Below are 21249 nucleotides of genomic sequence, written 5' to 3'. Positions count from 1 at the left end.
GCCTGCATTTGTTTGATCAAAAAATAATAATAATATTATATAGGCTATATATATATATATATATATACACATATCAAATTAAATAAGATATTTTACAGCTGAACATAATTAGAAAACAGTACTTTCACTTGAAATGTTCATTACTTTTTTGTGATCAATTTTTATTTCGATTCTAAAATAAATGTTATATGCAAAGCAATTCTGTCATTTTAAAACTAATGTCCAGGAATGGAAATCACAGCTTACTCCACAATTGATTAACTCCATCTTAATTTAAGAAGGCATTGTTGAAACAATTGTTGCATATTTTTCATGAACAATCATAAACGGATTTTTCATTTTAAAAAGTGTTTTCAGAGATATTCAATTCTTATTTAGAAAAAAAAATGAAACCACAATCTTGCAAAAAAAAAAAAATCACAGCAGAGATCCAATCTAATCGTAATTGGCAATCCATTCACACAGCAACAGGTGTGCGTTTGCATCTGCGCGAAGCCTCCATCACTTTGCACCATTTGTGCGCATGGGGAGGGGGGGTGTCAGTGCGCGTCATTTAATATGTTGCGTAGTCGCGAGCTCGTGCGTCGTGCGCGAGCTCAATAAGCACCGCACTAGGTGCGCGCGCGTGCCGTGCCGTGACAGTCGCCATTTTATTTTGAAAAACCCAAATCGAACCGAGGGAGAAAGCGACCTTTTATCAGTCAAGATCAGAACGAAGAAATACGACGAAAATGATCATCCGCTCGTAATTTTTCCAGGATCGAGGTAACGCGTCCTCTCGCTGCGAGCGGGGTTTCGTTAAAATCTTACAAATAGCTGAATATATGAATTGCTCATCATATGTTGTCTGCTCGGCTAATTTAACGTTAGCATTTAGCTTACCTTGCTGGTGGTTTTAACGGCAAAAAAGTCTTAAAATCCCAACTGGCTCTGCGCGCACTGGTACGATCACAGTTAACGGTCGTTAGTAGTTCGGTGGATGTGACCATTAATGTGCATTTTTGAAAACATTATGAATATAAGTAAAGCTCTTGTGGTGCGCGCTATAGCTAACTACATGGTCACTGGAGTGATTTCAGACACCGAGTTTGTTGCCTTGCTCTGTTTCTCCAACCATATAAATGTGTTGAGTGAGGCCCGGGCGACAGCAGTGTAGCAGCTAACTTAGCTGTATGCAAACCTGCATGACTGCTTATGTTCACTTGCACTGATTTACATGCTCTTACATGTATACCAAATTGTTTTTACGCAACTATCAGTGCATTTAATACGACTTTATACATGAGTTGTTTGCCATATTTTAGCAACATTCATGTTAGAACTGTATGGTATGGAAGTGTTTGCTAGTGTTTTACTTGTACTGGCAATCATAACTCTTGTCTGTTGTACATTTCTAACATTAATGCCCAAAGCAAACAAGCAGACTGGTCCTGTCAGCTAACTTAAGTGATCTCGATGAGCATGTCGGGAACAGGCTAGTGCTCGTCACCATTCGAAACAATGAGGTTTTAGGCTGTTAGCTTAGCCTAGCTGTTAGCCAGCTCTGGATTAGCACGACTGCTGTTGGATCTGACAGAACTGGCCGTTAAAAAGCTACTGGGAGTTAACTTCAGGATAATACAGTTGAGTAGAGGATAACACTTTATCCGAAGAGGCGTTTCGTGTCATAAATATGTAGATATTGATAAATAAGCAACTTGGATGAAAGATGAGTTAGCACTAGGAATGCTAACGGTGTTGTCCACAGACAAGTTGGGAGTGTTTGATCGTTTGAAGTCAAATTGTTGTTGGGAGTTGTTTCGTGAAAACGACAAGTTACCCATTTGTAATACAGGTTAATCTCTTTGTAAATTATTGAACGTTTTCGCCAGTCATGTGTTTTACGTGACTAGTGTTTGTAACTGAAACTATAATGTATTATTTCTTAATTACTGCCCTTAATAATCATTTGTCTTTTTCTGTATTTTATCTCGATTGCTTACACTCAGTATTTCAAGAAGGTGCTTTAGCAGTTAAATGAGTTTAGAAAACATGTTGTTGTGGAAATCAGTCTTGCTTGTTTTGGGTTTCAAAACGCCACATTTCATGCATCTATTTTCTCATAAATGTACTTGCAAGCCCTTGGCGGCTTTAATGGAGCAGGAACCGAACGTTCTAGAGGTTTATTTACTCTGTTTGTGCGACCCTTCAACTTTAGTCGAGGCCTGTGAGTCTGAGTGTGTATGACTTCCGGTTTTGCAGCTGTACCGTTCAGTTTCTCTCCGCGCGTTAAAAATAAAACAGAAAGTGACACAAAATTTTGAACTGGAGTTTTGAAACCTTTTTAAATTTAAAGTGGTTCAATTTACTATTACACTGTAAGGTTTTAATGAATTGAGCGTTAGAATTCTTAGTGTTGAACGATTTTAAAGGGACAGTCCCCCCAAAATGAAAATTCTGTTATTTGCTCACCCTCGTGTAGTTACACACCTGCATAGAGGCATCCTAATTTGTATACTTATGGACTATTATATAACATTGTGTAATATATATAGCGTTCAAACTGAAAAATCTAACAAATAAAAAGTGCTCTTGAGATACCTCGATGGTGCACTTAATTAAAGGGTTAGTTCACCCAAAAATGACAATTATCATTAATTACTCTCTCATGTTGTTCCAAACCCGTAGGACTTTCTTGGAACACAAATGAAGATCTTTTTGTTGAAATCTGAGAAATGTATGTCCCTCTATAGGGACAGAATGCAGTCCCTCGCAACTGACAATTCGACACTTTAAAAAAATTCATGAAGACATCGTAAACCTTATCCATATGAATTGAACGAATTTAGTCCAAATTTTCTGAAGACACCCTCGTTTTGTGATTAACAGATTGAATGTCGTCTTTTATTCACACAAACATTGATCTGCTAACATAAACAGACCGAACCTGCTTGACGCGTGAGAAAAAACCTCTTGCGGAAGCTCAGACGTGCTGTGTAACACATAAGAATGAACCTCATTGGTTCTTGCTGAAGCTCAAACATGCTGCGTAACACACGAGAATGAACCTCATTGGTTCTCATGCTTCAAGCGAACATGCTTGAGCTTCCGTTTACCACAACTGATGTGCGAGTAGATGAATATTTGTGAATAAAAGCCTAAATTCAATGTGTTCATCATATAAATCGACGAGTCTCTTCAGAAAACTTTAGAAAAAACACTTAATTCAAATGGATTAGTTTTACGATCTCTTTATGAACTTTTTGAAGCGTCAAAGTGCTATTTGTGTAGCTGTCTATGGAGGGACAGAAAGCTCTCAGATTTCATCAAAAAGATCTTCATTTGTGTTCGGAAGGTGAACGAACATCTTTGGAATGACATGAGGATGAGTAATTAATGAAAGAATTTTCATTTTTGAGTGTACTATCCCTTTAACCGGGGGAAAAAAATTAAGCATGGAATGTTGGCCACTTCATGCTGTCAACTGTTGCAGCTTTCCTTGTATAGTGGAGGGACAATCAGACTCTGATGTCGAATGACAAAATAACCTTATAAGACTAATACATTAGACAAGGGGTCGGCAACATTAAAGCACTCACTGCGCTCTCCTAGCTAATTGGGTGCTAAGACCGATGTATCAGTATATAAAAATGCTAAAAAGTTTGCCAACATTGGCACGCAGAGGGATAATAGCTAAAGAGGTGTATGTACCGGTATTTGATTTAAATAAAAGCCCTCAAACTTGCATACGCATGTACATTTTGAGGTTATAATTCCTCAAAGTCTCACAGTCTGTTTTATTAAGTTAGGCGCTATAAATACTAGCCTATTAAAGCGTGAGATTTTATCCTGTGCTAGCGGACTGATCCCTCTGCGTGCCTTGAGGTTCACCGATCGCTGCATTAGACCGTGTAATGCATTGTATGTGTAGTACGTCATTTGAGTTCCACAGAAATAATTTAGTCCGGTCCCAAAATAAGATATTTCGATGAATGTTGACTTTCATAATATATGAACCAAAAACAAGAAATTTCTCAAAATATCATCTTTTGTGTTCATACAGTTTTGGAACAAGTAAATGACCATTTGTTTTTGGGTGAACTGTCTCTTTAATGTGTTATGGACATATTGTTGAATGTTTTATATGGCAACTGAAGATCTACTGTGTGCTCATTTTAATTTGCCCTTTCTAATTGCTTTTTATATCTCTATGTTTGTCCAGATGTTACACTAAGAAGTGCACTGAAGGACATTACTTGGAATCAGCATCCACCCAGAGACTCTGCTTGTTGGAAACTAGACACTTTTCACACCTTTTGGGGGGGGGGGGACCGACAGAAGTAACCTATCACTGAAGTGACTAAAGGGGAATAATGGTGATTTTGCGCCGGGCTCGGCCGCCTGCTTCCGCCCCAACCAGCAATGAATCTTGACTCGCTCTCGCTGGCTTTGTCTCAAATCAGCTACCTGGTGGACAATTTAACTAAGAAAAACTACAGAGCCAGCCAGCAAGAAATACAACATGTGAGTGCATTAGTGTTTTGCTGTCATAAATACACTTATGCTATGTTCAGACTGTGCAGGCAAATCTGATTTTTTAGATAGGCAGACTATCCGCACTATTAATTGCAAGTGATCAAATAAGATTTGTGTCCAAACAAAACCAGCATACCTGCATGGGTTGCTTTGGTAAAGATGTACCCACGTATGTGATGAGGCTTTCAAAAAGGATGCAGTAAAAATGAAGGTGCATCATCTCACTCTCCAAATAGGCACCCTATTGAGTTCGCACAGGAAAATGGAAAAATCTTGGGACATACCATTTAAACATCGTATGAATAGCGCCGTTGCCGTCACCAGTTTTGATGTTATTGTTGTGTGCTGTCAAGAGTGATGCAAAAAATTGGGTTTTTGCTTGCAGTCTGAACATGGCCATAGTCATCAGTTTTTAACCTGGAATATTAAGTAAACATTGTAAGTTCCATCAGTGAACTAAAGGTATTTACAATTTGATGCATCACTTTCTCAGATTGTGAATCGTCACGGCCCTGAGGCAGACCGGCATTTATTACGCTGTCTCTTTTCCCATGTGGATTTCAGTGGCGATGGTAAAAGCAGTGGCAAAGATTTCCACCAGGTAATATGTAGCTTCTGCTTTGAAAATAGAGGCCGTTTATCAAAAATAAAAGCATATTTCAATATTTGTTTATTTCCCGTCTCTTATTTGCTTCAGACACAGTTTCTGATCCAGGAGTGTGTCTCTCTTATTACGAAACCAAATTTTATTTCAACGCTTTGCTACGCCATTGACAATCCCCTGCACTATCAAAAGGTTTGTTCATCTATCTTTCAAATTTAACCTTTTATATTCAATGCCAGTCTTGTGATTTAAGTGCTTGTTTATAATACATTTCGTTCATTGGTTGCATGTCTGCTTGTTTGTAGAGTTTGAAACCGTCACCTCATTTATTTACTCAGCTGAGTAAAGTTCTCAAGCTAAGCAAGGTTCAAGAGGTAGGCAAAAAGCTTTCCAATATTTTTCAAAAAGTAAAAAAATAGTAGTTTTCATCAAATTAATGTGAGAACTAAATCTGTCTCTTTCACCCAGGTGATTTTTGGCCTTGCTCTGCTGAACTCCAGCAACGCAGACCTTAGAGGGTTTGGTAAGTGTTCACTTCCTGAAGTATTTGTTTCAGTTTCGCTTCTGGGGCATTAAATGTGAAAGTTTTCGGCACAACAAACCCTGGTTGCTTTCTTTCACAGCTGCTCAGTTTGTGAAGCAGAAGCTTCCTGACCTTCTCCGCTCGTACGTGGACGCGGACCTCGGAGGGAATCAGGAAGGTGGCTTCCAGGACATTGCCATAGAGGTTCTGCATCTGCTCCTCTCCCATCTTCTGTTCGGGCAGAAGGGCACGAGCGGAGTCGGACAAGAGCAGATTGACGCGTTCCTCAAAACACTGTGCAGAGGTTAGTAGAAAAATCTACTACAAGATGGCTTCTTACATGTTGTTATATTTTGGTAGTTCTCCAGATTGAAATCAGTTCTCATGCTGTGCTCCAGAGTCATTTAGTCGTGTTTTTGTTTGTGTCCCAGATTTCCCGCAGGAGCGCTGTCCTGTGGTGCTCGCACCACTGCTGTACCCTGACAAACGGGACATTCTCATGGACAGGATCCTGCCAGACTCTGGAGACTTAAACAAGACCATGATGGAGAGTTCCCTTGCTGACTTCATGCAAGAAGTTGGCTATGGCTTTTGTGCAAGGTATTAACAAACACCTGAAAATTAAATTAGTCATTTGCACATTCCCATGTTGTTCCAAACTTGTAAAAAAAAATTTTTTGAAGGATTTTGGCATGTTTTTTTGCTATAAACGTGGTTAGTGTTTAGAAAAAGTTTTGCACTCCATTGGGGAAAATGTAATTTGGTAGAATTTTTTATTGGAAAACACCTAAAATGTGCTGTTGACATTTAAAGGGATTCCAATGTATTGATTGATTGTTTCCACAGTCTTGAAGAGTGCAGGAACATAATCCTGCAGTATGGGGTGCGAGAGGTGACAGCCAGTCAGGTGGCCAGAGTGCTGGGCATGATGGCCCGCACTCACTCCGGGCTGTCAGACGGCATTGGCCTACAGGTACGTTCTCGGTCTGGGTGTGTTTTTGGTTCTGCTGGAATTCTATTGTACCAAAGCTTGATTTAAACCAAGATTAGGGAGTGTGAGCAGGTTTGAGTAACTGGTTTGTGTATCTGTAGTCCATTTCCAATCCAGTGGGCGGAGGGATCTGGAGTGATGGGAAGGACAAGAGTGATGGCTCTCAGGCCCACACCTGGAATGTTGAAGTTCTGATTGATGTGGTCAAAGAAGTGGTAAGGTTCTCGTTATTTTAGATAGGACTGCAGCTGCACAGTCTAGGGGGAAAATCGAATTGTTTTTATCCCTGATGAAAATTGTGATTGCAAGTTAATGTTACCATTAAAAAAAGCTCCATGTTTGCGGTGCTTGTATGTAGGGCAACATAATTTGGCAAAAAATGTATTGTATATCAATATGATATTGGCAGAAAACCACTTAACTTAAGCTAGTTTAATAAGCGCTTCTTGTTATTGGCCTAAATGCATGTTATAAGCGACAAAAAAAATCAGAGCATAGTGCATATATTGCAGTGCATACATTTAAATCAGTCTGTTTGCGATTGGATAATTGCACTAAGCCATCTGCATGATTAAATAAAATCATCATCTCTCATTTTTAAATGCTTTACAAGGTCAAATGTTAGTTATTATGCAGCTAAATTTCCCCATATTTTTAGCTGTATTTGACTGTGCTTGTTCTCCCCAGAACCCCAATCTGAATTTCAAAGAGGTGACCTATGAGCTTGATCACCCAGGCTTTCTGATCCGGGACAGTAAGGGGCTTCAGATAGTGGTATATGGGGTCCAGAGGGGTCTGGGAATGGAGGTGTTCCCAGTGGATCTCATCTACAGACCATGGAAGCATGCAGAAGGACAGGTAAAGTTTTTAATTGATGCCAAATCATATTAAATTAGTCGTCCAGAACTTTGCAATGGAAATTAAGTAGCATATTGAAGCCCTGCTGTTCTGTTCTCCAGTTATCGTTCATTCAGCACTCCCTGATGAGTCCTGAAGTGTTCTGCTTTGCTGACTACCCCTGTCATACGGTTGCTATTGACATCCTAAAGGCCCCACCTGAGGATGACAACAGAGAGATAGCTACATGGTTAGTGTTGAGCAATTTAAACGAGCTTTGTTTAGTCCAAGTTTGGTCCATCTTTGTTTAATATCTTCTCCTTTCATTTTGGTCAACAGGAAGAGCTTGGACCTTGTGGAGAGCCTCTTGCGCCTATCTGAAGTTGGGCATTATGAGCAGGTGAAGCAGCTCTTTAGCTTTCCCATCAAGCACTGCCCAGACATGCTGGTGCTAGCGCTGCTACAGATCAGCACCTCCTGGCACACCCTGCGTCATGAGCTCATCTCCACCCTCATGCCCATCTTCCTGGGCAACCACCCCAACTCCGCCATCATCTTGCACTATGCCTGGCATGGACAGGTGGGTGGATTTGACATCTGTTTGAACGGCACAAAGTTTCATTATGGTGTCACCGTGTACTAATGTGCCTGGGTTATGTTTCCAGGGCCAGTCCCCCTCAATCCGCCAGCTGATCATGCACTCTATGGCCGAGTGGTACATGAGAGGAGAGCAATACGACCAGGCCAAGCTATCTCGCATCCTGGATGTGGCTCAGGACTTGAAGGTACCCATCTCCTCAACTCCTGCACGACATAGATAATAGGTTTGGGGACTGAGAAACAGTTCTTATGCAAAACTGGTTCTGAAACATTTTTTTTAATTCTTATGTTTCTGTACATTGCAGTCTCTATCGATGCTGCTGAATGGTACTCCATTTGCCTTTGTAATTGACCTTGCTGCACTTGCCTCTCGCCGTGAATACCTCAAACTTGACAAATGGCTCACTGACAAAATACGAGAGCATGGGGTAAGTAAACATTTAAATTTACACTACTGTTCAAAAGTTTAGGGTTGGTAAGTATTTATGGTCAAACTTTAGTTTGTCCAGTTCTTGCTATTAACTAACTATTAACTATGATTTTTGGCTCAAACTCCTAATTACTGCTGCTTATTAATAGTTAGTAAGGTAGATGTTAAGTTTAGGTATTGGGTAGGAATAAGGGATGTAGAATATGGTCATGCAGAATAAGGCATTAATATGGGCTTTATAATTACTTATAAACAGCCAATATCCTAGTAATATGCATGCGAATAAGTAGCTAGTTAATAGTGAGAATTGGACCCTAAACTAATGTTACTGGATTTATTTACGCTGACCATGGCTGCATTTATTTGATCAAAAATACAGTAAAAGCTGTAATTGAGATTTTTTGCCATTTAAAATAACTTTGCTATTTTAATATATTTAGTTTATTTAAAATGTAATTTATTCCTGTGATGGCAAATTTTCAGCAGCTATATCTTCGTCTTTGGTGTCTTATGTTCTTTTAGTTTTGTTTTCAAGAAATATTTTATTTTTATCACTGTTGAAAACAGTCATGCTGCTTAATTTTTATAATAGAAATTTAGCTATATATTCTCTTGTAACATTATGAATGTCTTTACCATCACTTTTAATCAATTTAATACATCCTTACTGGGAAAAAAGTCTAAACTAGAGGTCGACGGATTCATCGGTTTTGACGATATATCGGTACCGATAGTTGATTGGTGGAACTATCGTTATCGGGTAAAATCCACACCGATAGTTTTTCTGGGTTGCGGCTGAGAAGAGTTTGCTGTACGAGAGCACTGAGAAGAGACTGCTGGCATTATACAGAGTGAGAGTGGCCTCTAGAGGCCAAATAAACTATCACTGGCTGAGTTGTTTACGTTAACACGTGAGGCTACGCGCCGCTGACAGATGCACATTTAAAACATCAACAGCAAAACAGTTTGAATACAGAACACTAAAGTACATATTGCCATATTATAAAGTAATTCATTTGTTGACTAGATGCTGCATTAGCAGAGAAAGAACAGCAGTATGTTTGCCGTCGAGGCTGAGAGGGCTAACATTAGTAGTGGCTACCTCAAGCGATTAAAGCAATGACAAAAACACACGCGAACCTGACGCAAATATTTTGTCGCAATTGCTACCATCTATCTCCATTAGTTTATATCTAGCTGGTCACTTTTATGCATTCATTAGCCAGCGAAGTTGCATTTTTAAAGCTAGTGATGTGATTGCTTTCTCAACATTGATATGTTCATGCAGCCGACAGAAACAAACAAATCAGAAACGCATCTGATTTAAGTTCTTTTATCACTACAATACATGGTTATTTTGATTAGATAATCAAGTGTTCTAAAATAGAAGCAAATAAAGTGAGAGACTATACATGTAATGTAGGTCTACATTTATGTAATTTTAATGCTCTGGCCCTTGCAGATATTTAAAAATGGCCATCTTTAAGCATGACTCTTTGGATTTATATGAAATGGTAACACTTAATACGATTCCACGATTCAAAAGTTAATGAAGTATTATTCATTTAGTTTAATTTCAGCATTAACGTACTAATAATTAATTGGAATATAATGTACTATGAACTAACATGAATGATCAAGGTACAATTGTATTACTCAAATATTAATACATGCACTAAAAACGTATATTGCATAATGCATATAGTTCATGAAAGCTAGCTTATACATCCTTAACTAATGGGACTTGCAAAGTGTTACTTAGAAATTTACATATGTTTCTAGGTTATAGCTAAAGAAACACATATTTGACCAGTAATATTTTAATGTTTAAATTATATTTATGTAGTGTTAGTAGAACTTCTCGTTTTAATATATTCATATTTATATATTTATTTAATTTAGCACATTTCAGTTCAGCACTGTTTTACTTTTGTTTTTAATCCAGTATCCATTTTAAAAAATATTGGTTGAGTAATCGGTTATTCGCAATTGTATATGTACGGTCAAACCTAAATATCAGGATCGGTAAAATCCACTATCGGCCGACCTCTAGTCTAAACAATTGATTTCTTTCCAAAAACTTACTGACCCCAAAACTTTTAACCAGCAATGTATTTGAAGTCACTAAAGACTGACGTGTTCTGTCTTCATCCATTAGGAGCCGTTCATCCAGGCGTGCGTCACGTTCCTGAAGAGACGATGTCCCTCTATCATGGGTGGTTTGACCCCAGAGAAAGACCAGCCGAAGAGTGCTCAACTTCCTCCTGAAACACTGGCTACAATGCTTGCATGTCTGCAGTCTTGTGCAGCGTCCGTATAGAGTTTTTACATGTTACTAAGCATTTCAAGAAAATGGTTGGGTTGCAGTTAAACTGAGTTTTGTTGCTGGCTTCTTTGTGCAGGAGTGTGTCTCAAGAGCTGTCAGAGACAATCTTGACCATGGTGGCCAACTGTAGCAACGTGATGAACAAGGCCCGGCAGCCGCCACCAGGAGTCCTGCCAAAGGGACGAGCTCCCAGCACCAGCAGCTTAGACGCTATCTCACCTGTTCAAGTAACTGTGACCTTACTTACTGAAGATTGCTATAAGTGTTAAGATTCCCTGAACTGAATTTTGATGGTGTTGTACTCAAATCTGTCCTGTTGTATTCCAGATGGACCCTCTCACTGCGATGGGCTCTTTGAGTCTAGGTGTCTCGTCCGCCTCTCATACCCCGAGCATGCAAGGATTCCCCAGCCTGCAGGGCTCTGCCTTCAGTAACCCCCAGTCCCCAGCCAAAGCCTTCTCAAACCTACCAAACCCAAACCCCAGCACAGCTTTCCCAGGAATTAACCCCCTCTCTTCGCAGCTCCAAGGTACCATAAGACTACTGTGAATTTATAAACTCTGAAAATAAACTGATAAACAGTAGCTCAGCCTCAAGTTTGGACCAATTACAAGTGAATTAGAATTTTAACAAATTTTACTTCTCAAGGTCCTCTGAGCTCAAGCTTGACTGGGATTGGCTCAGGTTTGGGCATGCCTGCCGTCAGCAGCGACCCCTTTGGCACCAGGAAGATGAGCACACCGGGGCTAAACCCTCCCACATTTCAGCAGAGTAAGATGAAGGCCTGTAAGTGGTGGTGTGGCTGAGAGAGTGCCAGGCGCCTCAAGCTGTATTTCCTCTCAAAACTGGCCATCAGTTTCTCAAAGTCCTTTTGCGATCCATTTCAAAGTGTCTTTAATCTGTGTAATTTTCATCCCTGGGCCAAAAAAAGAATAATTACAATCTAAGAGGAAATACAGGTCAGTCTACATTACAGCAAGATGTTTTTGGCAACTAGTTTGGATCCGTGTGAAAATATCATCCGTTTTCTTCCATTAGACCTATGAAGGAAAACAAGCTGTTTGCCAGAAACTTCTGTTTTGTTTTCTCTGAATTTGCACTTTAGTAGATCTTTTAACATGTGATATTTTTTTTTTTTTTTTTTAAATGCATAAAGTGCAGTAACTGGGTTTTCTGTGTTGTAGCTGACCTTTCTCAGGTGTGGCCCGAGGCAAACCAGCACTTTAGTAAGGAGATTGACGACGAGGCAAACAGCTATTTCCAGCGCATCTACAACCATCCGCCACACCCCACAATGTCTGTGGATGAGGTGAGATTGAATTAGAACTGAATGAGAGGAATGACACTTTTGCTCATTCCTAATACCTCAACTCTAATTTCCCAGGTGCAACTTTCACATTCATAGTTATTCTTTTAATGTAGGTGCTGGAAATGCTGCAGCGATTTAAGGACTCGAACATCAAGCGGGAACGGGAAGTTTTTAACTGCATGCTGAGGAATCTGTTTGAGGAGTACAGATTCTTCCCTCAGTATCCAGACAAAGAGCTGCACATCACCGCATGCCTCTTCGGGGGAATCATTGAGAAGGGCCTGGTCACATACATGGCGCTGGGCTTGGCCTTACGATACGTCCTGGAAGCCTTACGCAAACCTTTCGGATCAAAGATGTATTACTTTGGGATTGCTGCACTAGATAGATTTAAAAATAGGTACTGTCACTAGTTCATGCTTTTCCAGCCAACATACAATAAAGATCTCATTTGGAACATATCTTATATTGAGTTGTGCATTTGTTTTAAATCTGAGCCACTCTCTTCCTCAGACTGAAGGACTATCCCCAGTACTGTCAGCACTTGGCGTCAATAGCCCATTTCCTGCAGTTCCCGCACCATTTACAAGAGGTAACCTAGTTCAGTTTTATTTTGGTAGATGCCTACAGCATCTTTCCATAATTTCTCACTCTGCACTAGTCGGTTAAACTTCCAGCTGAATAAGTCTCCAATGTATGTTGTCCATTTTCTCTGTGTAGTATATAGAGTATGGCCAGCAATCCAGAGACCCTCCTGTGAAGATGCAGGGCTCCATCACTACCCCAGGCAGCCTGGCTCTAGCCCAGGCTCAAGCTCAGTCTCAGACCCCTAAAGCCCCCCTACCTGTCCAAGCCAGCACCTTAGTGACCACAGCCACAACGACCACCACTGCTGCCAAAACCACCACCATCACAAGACCTACAGCTCTTGGACCGAAGAAGGACGTGCCAGTAAGTGAACACAGATCAATGGTAAATATAAGAAAATTACATTTATGGAACAGTGACTAAGATGCACTCATCTGTTATTTGATGTTTTAATTTCTTCCCCAGCCTTCAATTAACACCACAAACATTGACACCTTGTTGGTGGCCACAGACCAGACTGAAAGGATCGTTGAGCCCCCAGAGAACGTTCAAGAGAAGATTGCGTTCATCTTCAACAACTTGTCCCAATCAAACATGACCCAAAAGGTTTGTTTTTACAATTGATTTCATTGGCATGCTACATTTTTATATCAAGACATTTGTTTTTAACCCCTAAACCATCTCTTGCTGTTTGTTTGAAGGTGGAGGAACTGAAAGAGACTGTGAAAGAAGAATTCATGCCCTGGGTGTCCCAGTACCTGGTCATGAAGCGCGTCAGCATTGAGCCCAACTTCCACAGCCTGTATTCTAACTTTCTGGACACACTGAAAAACCCAGAGTTTGTTAAGATGGTTCTCAATGAGACTTACAGAAACATCAAGGTAAACCTTTTAAAAATGGCAAGTTCAAGGACATACAACCGAGGTATAGCTATGTTATGGTGACTTCATGTTGTCCCTTTTTGTTTCTCAGGTCCTTCTTACCTCTGATAAGGCAGCTGCTAACTTCTCAGATCGATCCCTGCTGAAGAATTTGGGTCACTGGCTTGGAATGATCACCCTTGCTAAAAACAAACCCATCCTATACACAGTGAGTTCATTATCAATCACCTGTGATTGAAACATTTATAGAGGTTTAAAAAATGAATCAAATTAGTTTATACCTGCAGTGTGACTGCATTATTGTTTTGCTCTCTTCTATAGGATCTGGAGCTAAAGTCTCTCTTGCTGGAGGCTTATGTGAAAGGCCAGCAGGAGTTACTGTATGTTGTTCCCTTTGTGGCCAAAGTCTTGGAATCAAGTCTGCGGAGTGTGGTAATCATGCAATTTTCTCCACCAATCTTGCTGTCAGGTGTTATGTATGGGCCAGTTTTGCAAATACCTGGACATAATAACCTTAATCTGTGCACTGTTTTGTAGATCTTCAGACCGCAGAACCCTTGGACCATGGGCATCATGAATGTACTGGCTGAGCTCCACCAAGAACATGACTTAAAGGTCAGTGACTTCTCATTGACGCTAAGCATATGGTGCATAAGCGTCTAGTGGTGTAGTTTTCACTGAGTCCCACAATTCGTTTGTTACAGCTTAACCTCAAGTTTGAGATTGAGGTGCTCTGCAAGAATCTGTCTCTGGACATCAGTGAGCTGAAGCCAGGAAACCTGCTGAGAGACAAAGAGAAGCTGAAGAATTTGGAGGAGCAGCTCTCTGCACCAAAGAAAGAGACCAAGCCTCCTGAAGAAATGCTGCCTATAGTTACTACAGGTATAACACTAAAACAGGCACATTTAAAGTTGCATACTTTTTCTATAATTTTATATTTCCATGTCTAACCATAAGTAGACTCAGTTTCATTTACAGTTGCTCCCTCGACTCCGGCCACCACCACAACCTGTACGGCCACTGGGCCACCCACGCCACAGTTCAGCTACCATGACATCAATGTGTATGCCCTGGCTGGCCTTGCCCCGCACATCACCATCAATGTTAACGTTAGTCTCACACTATATAGTCAATTTATCAACTTTTTTTTTTTGAATGCTTTTAAATTGTACGCTACCTTTTCTTCACTGTTTTTTATAGATCCCACTGCTGCAGGCCCACCCTCAGCTGAAGCAGTGCGTGAGACCAGCAATTGAGCGTGCCGTACAGGAGCTTGTGCACCCAGTGGTGGACCGATCAATCAAGATCGCCATGACCACCTGCGAGCAGATAGTCCGGAAGGACTTTGCGCTAGACTCCGAGGAGTCTCACATGCGCGTGGCTGCCCACCACATGATGCGCAACTTGACCGCCGGCATGGCCATGATCACCTGCAGAGAGCCGCTGCTCATGAGCATTGCTACCAACTTGAAGAACAGCTTTGCAGCAGCTCTTAGGGTACGGAATAACATTCTCTCATTCAAAATTGACACCCTTCCTAGCTCAAAATGAAGACTTCTAGTAGCTTTAAGAATTTTGACTGGATGAACATACATTTCAGGCTCCCACACCCCAGCAGAGAGAAATGATGGAAGAGGCAGCTGCTCGCATCGCACAGGACAACTGTGAGCTTGCGTGTTGCTTTATCCAAAAGACAGCAGTGGAGAAAGCTGGACCTGAGATGGACAAGAGACTGGCAACTGTAAGTCCCTGCTCTGTCCTAATTGTTGCAACAGTTGCTTGTCACGTCTAGTGTAATATGATTAATTTCTGTATCTTGCAGGAATTTGAGCTGAGGAAGCATGCTCGCCAAGAAGGCCGCCGCTACTGTGACCCCATGGTACTCACCTATCAGGCTGAGCGTATGCCAGAGCAGATCAGACTGAAGGTGAGAGCTCTTTGCAAAAGTCATTGAGTGTATGTACTGCTCTCTGACAGTGTTAGATTCTAACTGGCTGCTCCTCTCCAGGTCGGTGGAGTGGATCCTAAACAGCTGGCTGTTTATGAGGAGTTCGCCCGAAACGTTCCTGGCTTCCTACCCAGTAACGACCTGTCTCAGCCCACGGGTTTCCTTGCTCAACCAATGAAGGTACAGCCCCTGTCGTTCTTGAAGAGATTTTGTATGGTTGTCACATTGGGTAAGTAACTCACAGGTTCTTTTTCTACATTGCAGCAACAGGCATGGCCTACTGATGATGTGGCTCACATCTACGATAAGTGCATCTCAGACCTTGAGCAGCACCTGCATGCTATTCCACCTGCGCTGGCCATGAACCCACAGACCCAGGCCATACGCAGCCTCCTGGAGGCAGTTGTCATGGCTAGGAACTCACGTGATGGCATTGCTGCCCTGGGACTTTTGCAAAAGGTTAGATAAACTCTGGGCGAAAACTTGGGGAATAAGCCTATATGGCAGTGTTATTCAATCCTGCTCCTGGAAGCCCACTTATCTGCAGAGTTTAGCTCCAGTCCTAATTAAACACCTGAAATATCTGAAAGGTCTTCAGGATCACCAGAAACTTCCAGGCAAATGTTTTGAAGCTAAACTCTGCAGGACCATTGGTCCTCTAGGAGCAGGATTGGACACCCCTGCAATACGGTCTCATCTTAAATCTAACTTCTCTTTTGCTTGCTTGCTCTCAGGCTGTGGAGGGTCTGCTGGATGCCACCAGTGGTGCTGATACTGATCTGTTGCTAAGCTACAGGGAGTGCCACCTGCTGGTGCTGAAAGCCCTACAGGACGGTCGTGCCTACGGTCCACAGTGGTGCAACAAACAAATCACCAGGCCAGTACCACAACTGTGATGTAAACTTGTTTGTCTCAGGCATAGATGGGTCTTAAAGGTCCTAATCCTTTCTTCTATGTCCCCCTGCAGATGCCTGATTGAGTGCAGAGATGAATACAAGTACAACGTTGAGGCCGTAGAGCTCCTCATCAGAAACCACCTGGTCAACATGCAGCAGTATGACTTGCACCTGGCTCAGGTGAGGATATTGTCTCTCGGACTTCAAAGGAAACTGATGTAAATGAGCGGATTCTTACTCTTCTGTGTTTTCAGTCCATGGAGAACGGGTTGAACTACATGGCCGTGGCGTTCGCCATGCAGCTAGTGAAGCTACTTCTGGTTGATGAACGCAGCGGGAGCCACATCACTGAAGCAGATCTCTTCCACACCATTGAGACGCTGATGAGGACCAGTGCCCACTCCAGAGCCAACGCTCCTGAAGGGTGAGATACCACTTATGCCACTGGTTGAAGTGAATGTTAATTTTTTTACTGAGCATTTCGAGTAATCTGGACAACTTCTTTGTAACCACTAGTTTGCCCCAGCTGATGGATGTTGTCCGCTCCAACTACGAGGCCATGATCGATCGTCACCATGGTGGGCCAAACTTCATGATGCACTCTGGGATTTCTCAAGCATCCGAGTATGATGACCCACCAGGTCTTAGAGAGAAGGCAGAGTACCTGCTGAGAGAATGGGTCAACCTGTACCACTCAGCAGCTGCAGGAAGGGACAGCACTAAAGCCTTCTCTGCGTTTGTTGGACAGGTTAGCCAGGTTAAAGAGCACTCAAAATACAAAAGTTTTCTCAAGGCTAGAATTGGCCTGCATTACTTCATTCTGTCACACCTGCATTGTTCTTTCACAGATGCACCAGCAGGGCATCCTGAAGACCGACGACCTCATCACTCGCTTCTTCCGGCTGTGCACAGAGATGTGCGTGGAGATCAGTTACCGTGCTCAAGCCGAACAGCAGCACCCGACCACCAGTCCTGCCATCATCAGGGCCAAGTGCTACCATAACCTGGATGCTTTTGTTCGGCTCATCGCCCTTCTGGTCAAACACTCCGGAGAGGCCACCAACACGGTCACCAAAATCAATCTGCTCAACAAGGTTGGAATGCTTACAGTGGTTTGTGGCTCAATGTTGACTTTTTTTTTTTTTTTTTTTTTTTGAGGTCTTGATTAATGCTGCATTTCTTGTCTTGGTGCAGGTTCTGGGCATTGTGGTTGGTGTGTTGATCCAAGATCACGATGTGAGGCAGACAGAGTTCCAACAGCTTCCTTACCACAGAATCTTCATTATGCTCCTGCTGGAGCTTAATGCACCAGAGCATGTGCTGGAGACCATCAACTTCCAGACCCTCACTGCCTTCTGGTAAGCACACGGTTTTAGACTTGAGATCTGGTTAAATTTATCTTTGTTAGGCCAATTTTCATGGGCAAAATCCAGTCATTTCAATATGAATCCATGAGGTTGGGAATTTGATGTAGGTGAAAGATTGCATTTACCAACATGCTTGGTTTGAAAGTGACTTCTTTGTGAGCTCAGCTTCATACATCTCTACACTATTGATAATAGATAATGGTTAATGAAATCTTGCTAATGTGAACACACCTTTATGGTTCTGATCAGTCTTTGAGTATTAAAGGACCATCGTCTCTTTCAGCAACACCTTTCACATCCTGAGGCCGACTAAAGCACCTGGTTTCGTGTATGCTTGGCTGGAGCTCATCTCTCACCGCATCTTCATTGCCAGGATGCTTGCGCACACACCACAACAAAAGGTCTGTATTTCCTGTATGATATACATCAGGGGTGTTCAATCCTGCTCCAGGAGGACCACTTTCCTGCAAAGTTTCTGACTATAATTAAACACCTGAAATGGCTAATCAAGAGCTTCAGGATTACTCCAAACTTAAAGGCAGTTGTTGGAGCTAAACTTAGCAGGAAAGTGGCCTTTCAGGGGAAGGATTCGGCACCTCTGATGTCCCTCCACATCCCATATTCATGCCAGTCAATCACTGACTACCCTCTGTGCCTTAAACGTCTCTTTCCTCTCATGCAGGGTTGGCCAATGTATGCTCAGCTGCTGATAGATTTGTTCAAGTATCTTGCACCCTTCCTAAGGAATGTTGAACTCAACAAACCTATGCAAATTCTCTACAAGGTATTAATACAGTCTTTCCTCCAAAAGCCTGTCTGGTGGTTCACTGGGTCAGTTTGTGACCTTGCATTTGTTTTTCTCTGTATTCTCAAAGGGAACACTTCGTGTGCTGCTTGTCCTGCTACACGACTTCCCAGAATTCCTGTGCGACTACCATTATGGCTTTTGCGACGTCATCCCGCCCAATTGCATCCAGCTGAGGAACCTGATCCTGAGTGCCTTCCCCCGCAACATGAGGCTTCCAGACCCCTTCACCCCTAATCTGAAGGTAGAGAGTTGCACATCACATTTGACATCATATGTGATGCTTTGTGGTTTAGTATGTAGTCGTAACTTAAAGTATACTTGTGGGTATATTGTGGCGTGTGTAATAATCGGTGTGTCTCCACCAGGTGGATATGCTGAGTGAAATCAATATCGCTCCCCGCATCCTCACTAACTTCACCGGTGTGATGCCGTCCCAGTTTAAGAAGGATCTTGACTCTTACCTCAAGACCCGCTCTCCTGTCACCTTCCTCTCTGAGCTGCGCAGCAACCTGCAGGTAGAGGGTGCCACTCTGAATCACAAAACCGTTCACAACAGACTCGTAAGTTAATCTTTTGTGGCGTTATTAGGCTCTTGACAGTAAAACATTAGTTCGCTGAGTCTAAACACAAACTTGACTTCATAACCCTCAATCTTTTATTTGTAATGAATAATTGCATACAAATGCACTGTACCTCCAGGTGTCCAATGAGCCTGGAAACCGCTACAACATCCAGCTGATCAATGCTCTCGTGCTGTACGTTGGAACCCAGGCCATTGCCCACATCCACAACAAGGGTAGCACTCCTTCCATGAGCACCATCACGCACTCGGCACACATGGACATCTTCCAGAACCTCGCAGTCGATCTAGACACCGAAGGTGAGATGCAAAAAAAGTTGTTTTTTTTGTTCCCTCTCTCTAGTTTTAGTTTACATTGTGACTTATTTTCCTCCTCCCAGGGCGCTATCTATTCCTGAATGCGATAGCCAATCAGCTGCGTTATCCAAACAGCCATACACACTACTTTAGTTGTACCATGCTGTATCTGTTTGCCGAGGCCAACGCTGAAGCCATTCAAGAGCAGATCACCAGGTATGACATTTAATGATTTATTTTTAAAAAAATTATAGTTTAAACATCATTTATATCATTTTTATTTGTAAGAACGAATGCAATTATTTGTACGGAGACAATACTTTAAACAGACTGCTTTAGGAGAAATTTAGTTATCAAAGGGGTCATGATTTGCTCAATTTAATTTTCCTTAAAGTTTTGACATCACTGCCTCTTTAGCCCCGCCCACCAATTCGCTCATGTCGTTTTAGTTCCATTAACTGTTCAGATACAACTTTGGATTTTAATGCATTAGTAAATAAATGCTTTAAAATCATTTTTCATTGTTAGTTCATAAACTGTTAACAAATGGAACCCTTTGTGTAAAGTGTTACCAGGAATTCTTGGACAATAAAATGTAATAAATGAAGTTAACTGAAGTGCTTGTCGTGCAGGGTCCTGCTGGAGAGGTTGATTGTGAACAGGCCGCACCCATGGGGTTTGCTCATCACCTTCATAGAGCTGATCAAGAACCCTGCCTTTAAGTTCTGGAGCCATGATTTTGTGCACTGCGCCCCAGAGATCGAGAAGTAAGGTGGCCAACATGACACAATCCATTCTTTCTGCATTTTTACAACAGAAGATCTGCAACGTTTCCTCTCTCTCTCTGCAGGTTGTTCCAGTCGGTGGCTCAGTGCTGCATGGGGCAGAAGCAGGCCCAGCAGGTGATGGAGGGAACAGGTGCCAGTTAGGCTGCAGGAACTGCTCCTGTGCCCAGAGAGAGCTCTTCCTCTCCCCAACCCTTCATTTGCCCCTCCAACACACCCTGCACATCTGATCCACACACAGCCGACACTGGATTACCGCTTTCCTTCCACCGGGCGGCATCTGACCTAAGGAGTTTCTTTTTTGGTTGTTTTTTTCCTCCCTCAACAATTAAAAATGTTCAATGTAAATATTAAAAAGGGACATTTAAGAGCAGATTTTGAGTATTTCTTTGTCAAAGGTGAGGCACACGCTTGAGCACATTTCACTCCTTGCTGTTTGGCTCCCCCAAACTCTCCATAAATTATTTTTTGGCCTTCAAGACGGATTGACTTTTGTTTGGAAGCTTGGTAGTGGCTAAGGAAGCTGTCTTGTTTAATTTCTTTTTATTTTTTGAGGTTTGGTTTTTAAGGGGAGAGCTATCAGTGTGGTGAGCTGATGGGATCGGACCGATGTCCTGGACTGCAGGGTGGGGGGGGGGATCACTAGTTTTGCACCTGTGAGGAAACAAATCTTGGGTTGGAGGTTCTCCCTGGCACTTGTACAATTGTGGAAATATTCAGAAATTTGTTGGTAAATTGGATCTTTGTGGTTTGTACAAAGATTCAACTTGCAGAACAAAAAAGGACCAATACAGCTCATTTTGTAAGGATTTCGAATGTTTTGTAAATGTATTGGTCCGCGTGTTGTATTTTGTAGTAATTTGTAGTTGCCTTTAGTTCCGCTACTTATTTCCTGTATGTATGCATTCTGTAGTTACTGCATTAAACACTTGAACTGCACCTTTGTTTGCCTGCCATTTTGATT

At 42.0% G+C, this 21249-nt stretch overlaps 1 protein-coding gene across 7 annotated transcripts; it reads left to right on the top strand.

The window, feature by feature from the left end:
* Positions 1-653: 653 nt before the first annotated feature.
* cnot1 (CCR4-NOT transcription complex, subunit 1) lies at positions 654-21224 on the top strand. Of its 7 annotated transcripts, none has more exons than XM_079860092.1 (49): positions 654-765; positions 4202-4503; positions 5009-5116; positions 5213-5311; positions 5425-5493; positions 5588-5642; positions 5743-5946; positions 6074-6242; positions 6489-6615; positions 6735-6848; positions 7321-7491; positions 7593-7720; positions 7810-8050; positions 8136-8255; positions 8376-8498; positions 10659-10810; positions 10903-11053; positions 11154-11355; positions 11475-11597; positions 12011-12135; positions 12249-12535; positions 12649-12727; positions 12856-13086; positions 13189-13329; positions 13425-13604; positions 13696-13812; positions 13926-14036; positions 14142-14219; positions 14309-14486; positions 14571-14713; positions 14805-15101; positions 15205-15345; positions 15427-15531; positions 15613-15732; positions 15817-16011; positions 16287-16429; positions 16520-16628; positions 16703-16872; positions 16965-17196; positions 17297-17542; positions 17643-17806; positions 18099-18216; positions 18498-18599; positions 18691-18864; positions 18989-19138; positions 19323-19503; positions 19584-19716; positions 20133-20267; positions 20351-21224. In XM_079860092.1, exons 2-49 carry the CDS (start codon positions 4402-4404, stop codon positions 20427-20429), a joined length of 7122 nt encoding a protein of 2373 aa, XP_079716218.1. In that variant the 5' UTR covers positions 654-765; positions 4202-4401; the 3' UTR covers positions 20430-21224. The 7 variants fall into 7 exon arrangements, with proteins under 7 accessions (XP_079716218.1, XP_079716217.1, XP_079716214.1 ...); XM_079860091.1 differs by having other exon boundaries at positions 14565-14713; XM_079860088.1 differs by having other exon boundaries at positions 14565-14713; positions 18989-19183.
* Positions 21225-21249: the final 25 nt, after the last annotated feature.

The sequence above is a fragment of the Squalius cephalus genome, assembly GCF_949319135.1.
Source record: "Squalius cephalus genome assembly, chromosome: 23".
Taxonomy (NCBI): domain Eukaryota; kingdom Metazoa; phylum Chordata; class Actinopteri; order Cypriniformes; family Leuciscidae; genus Squalius; species Squalius cephalus.
The sequence above is the reverse complement of the archived record's forward strand: the minus strand, read 5'-3'. Positions and strand labels throughout refer to the sequence as shown.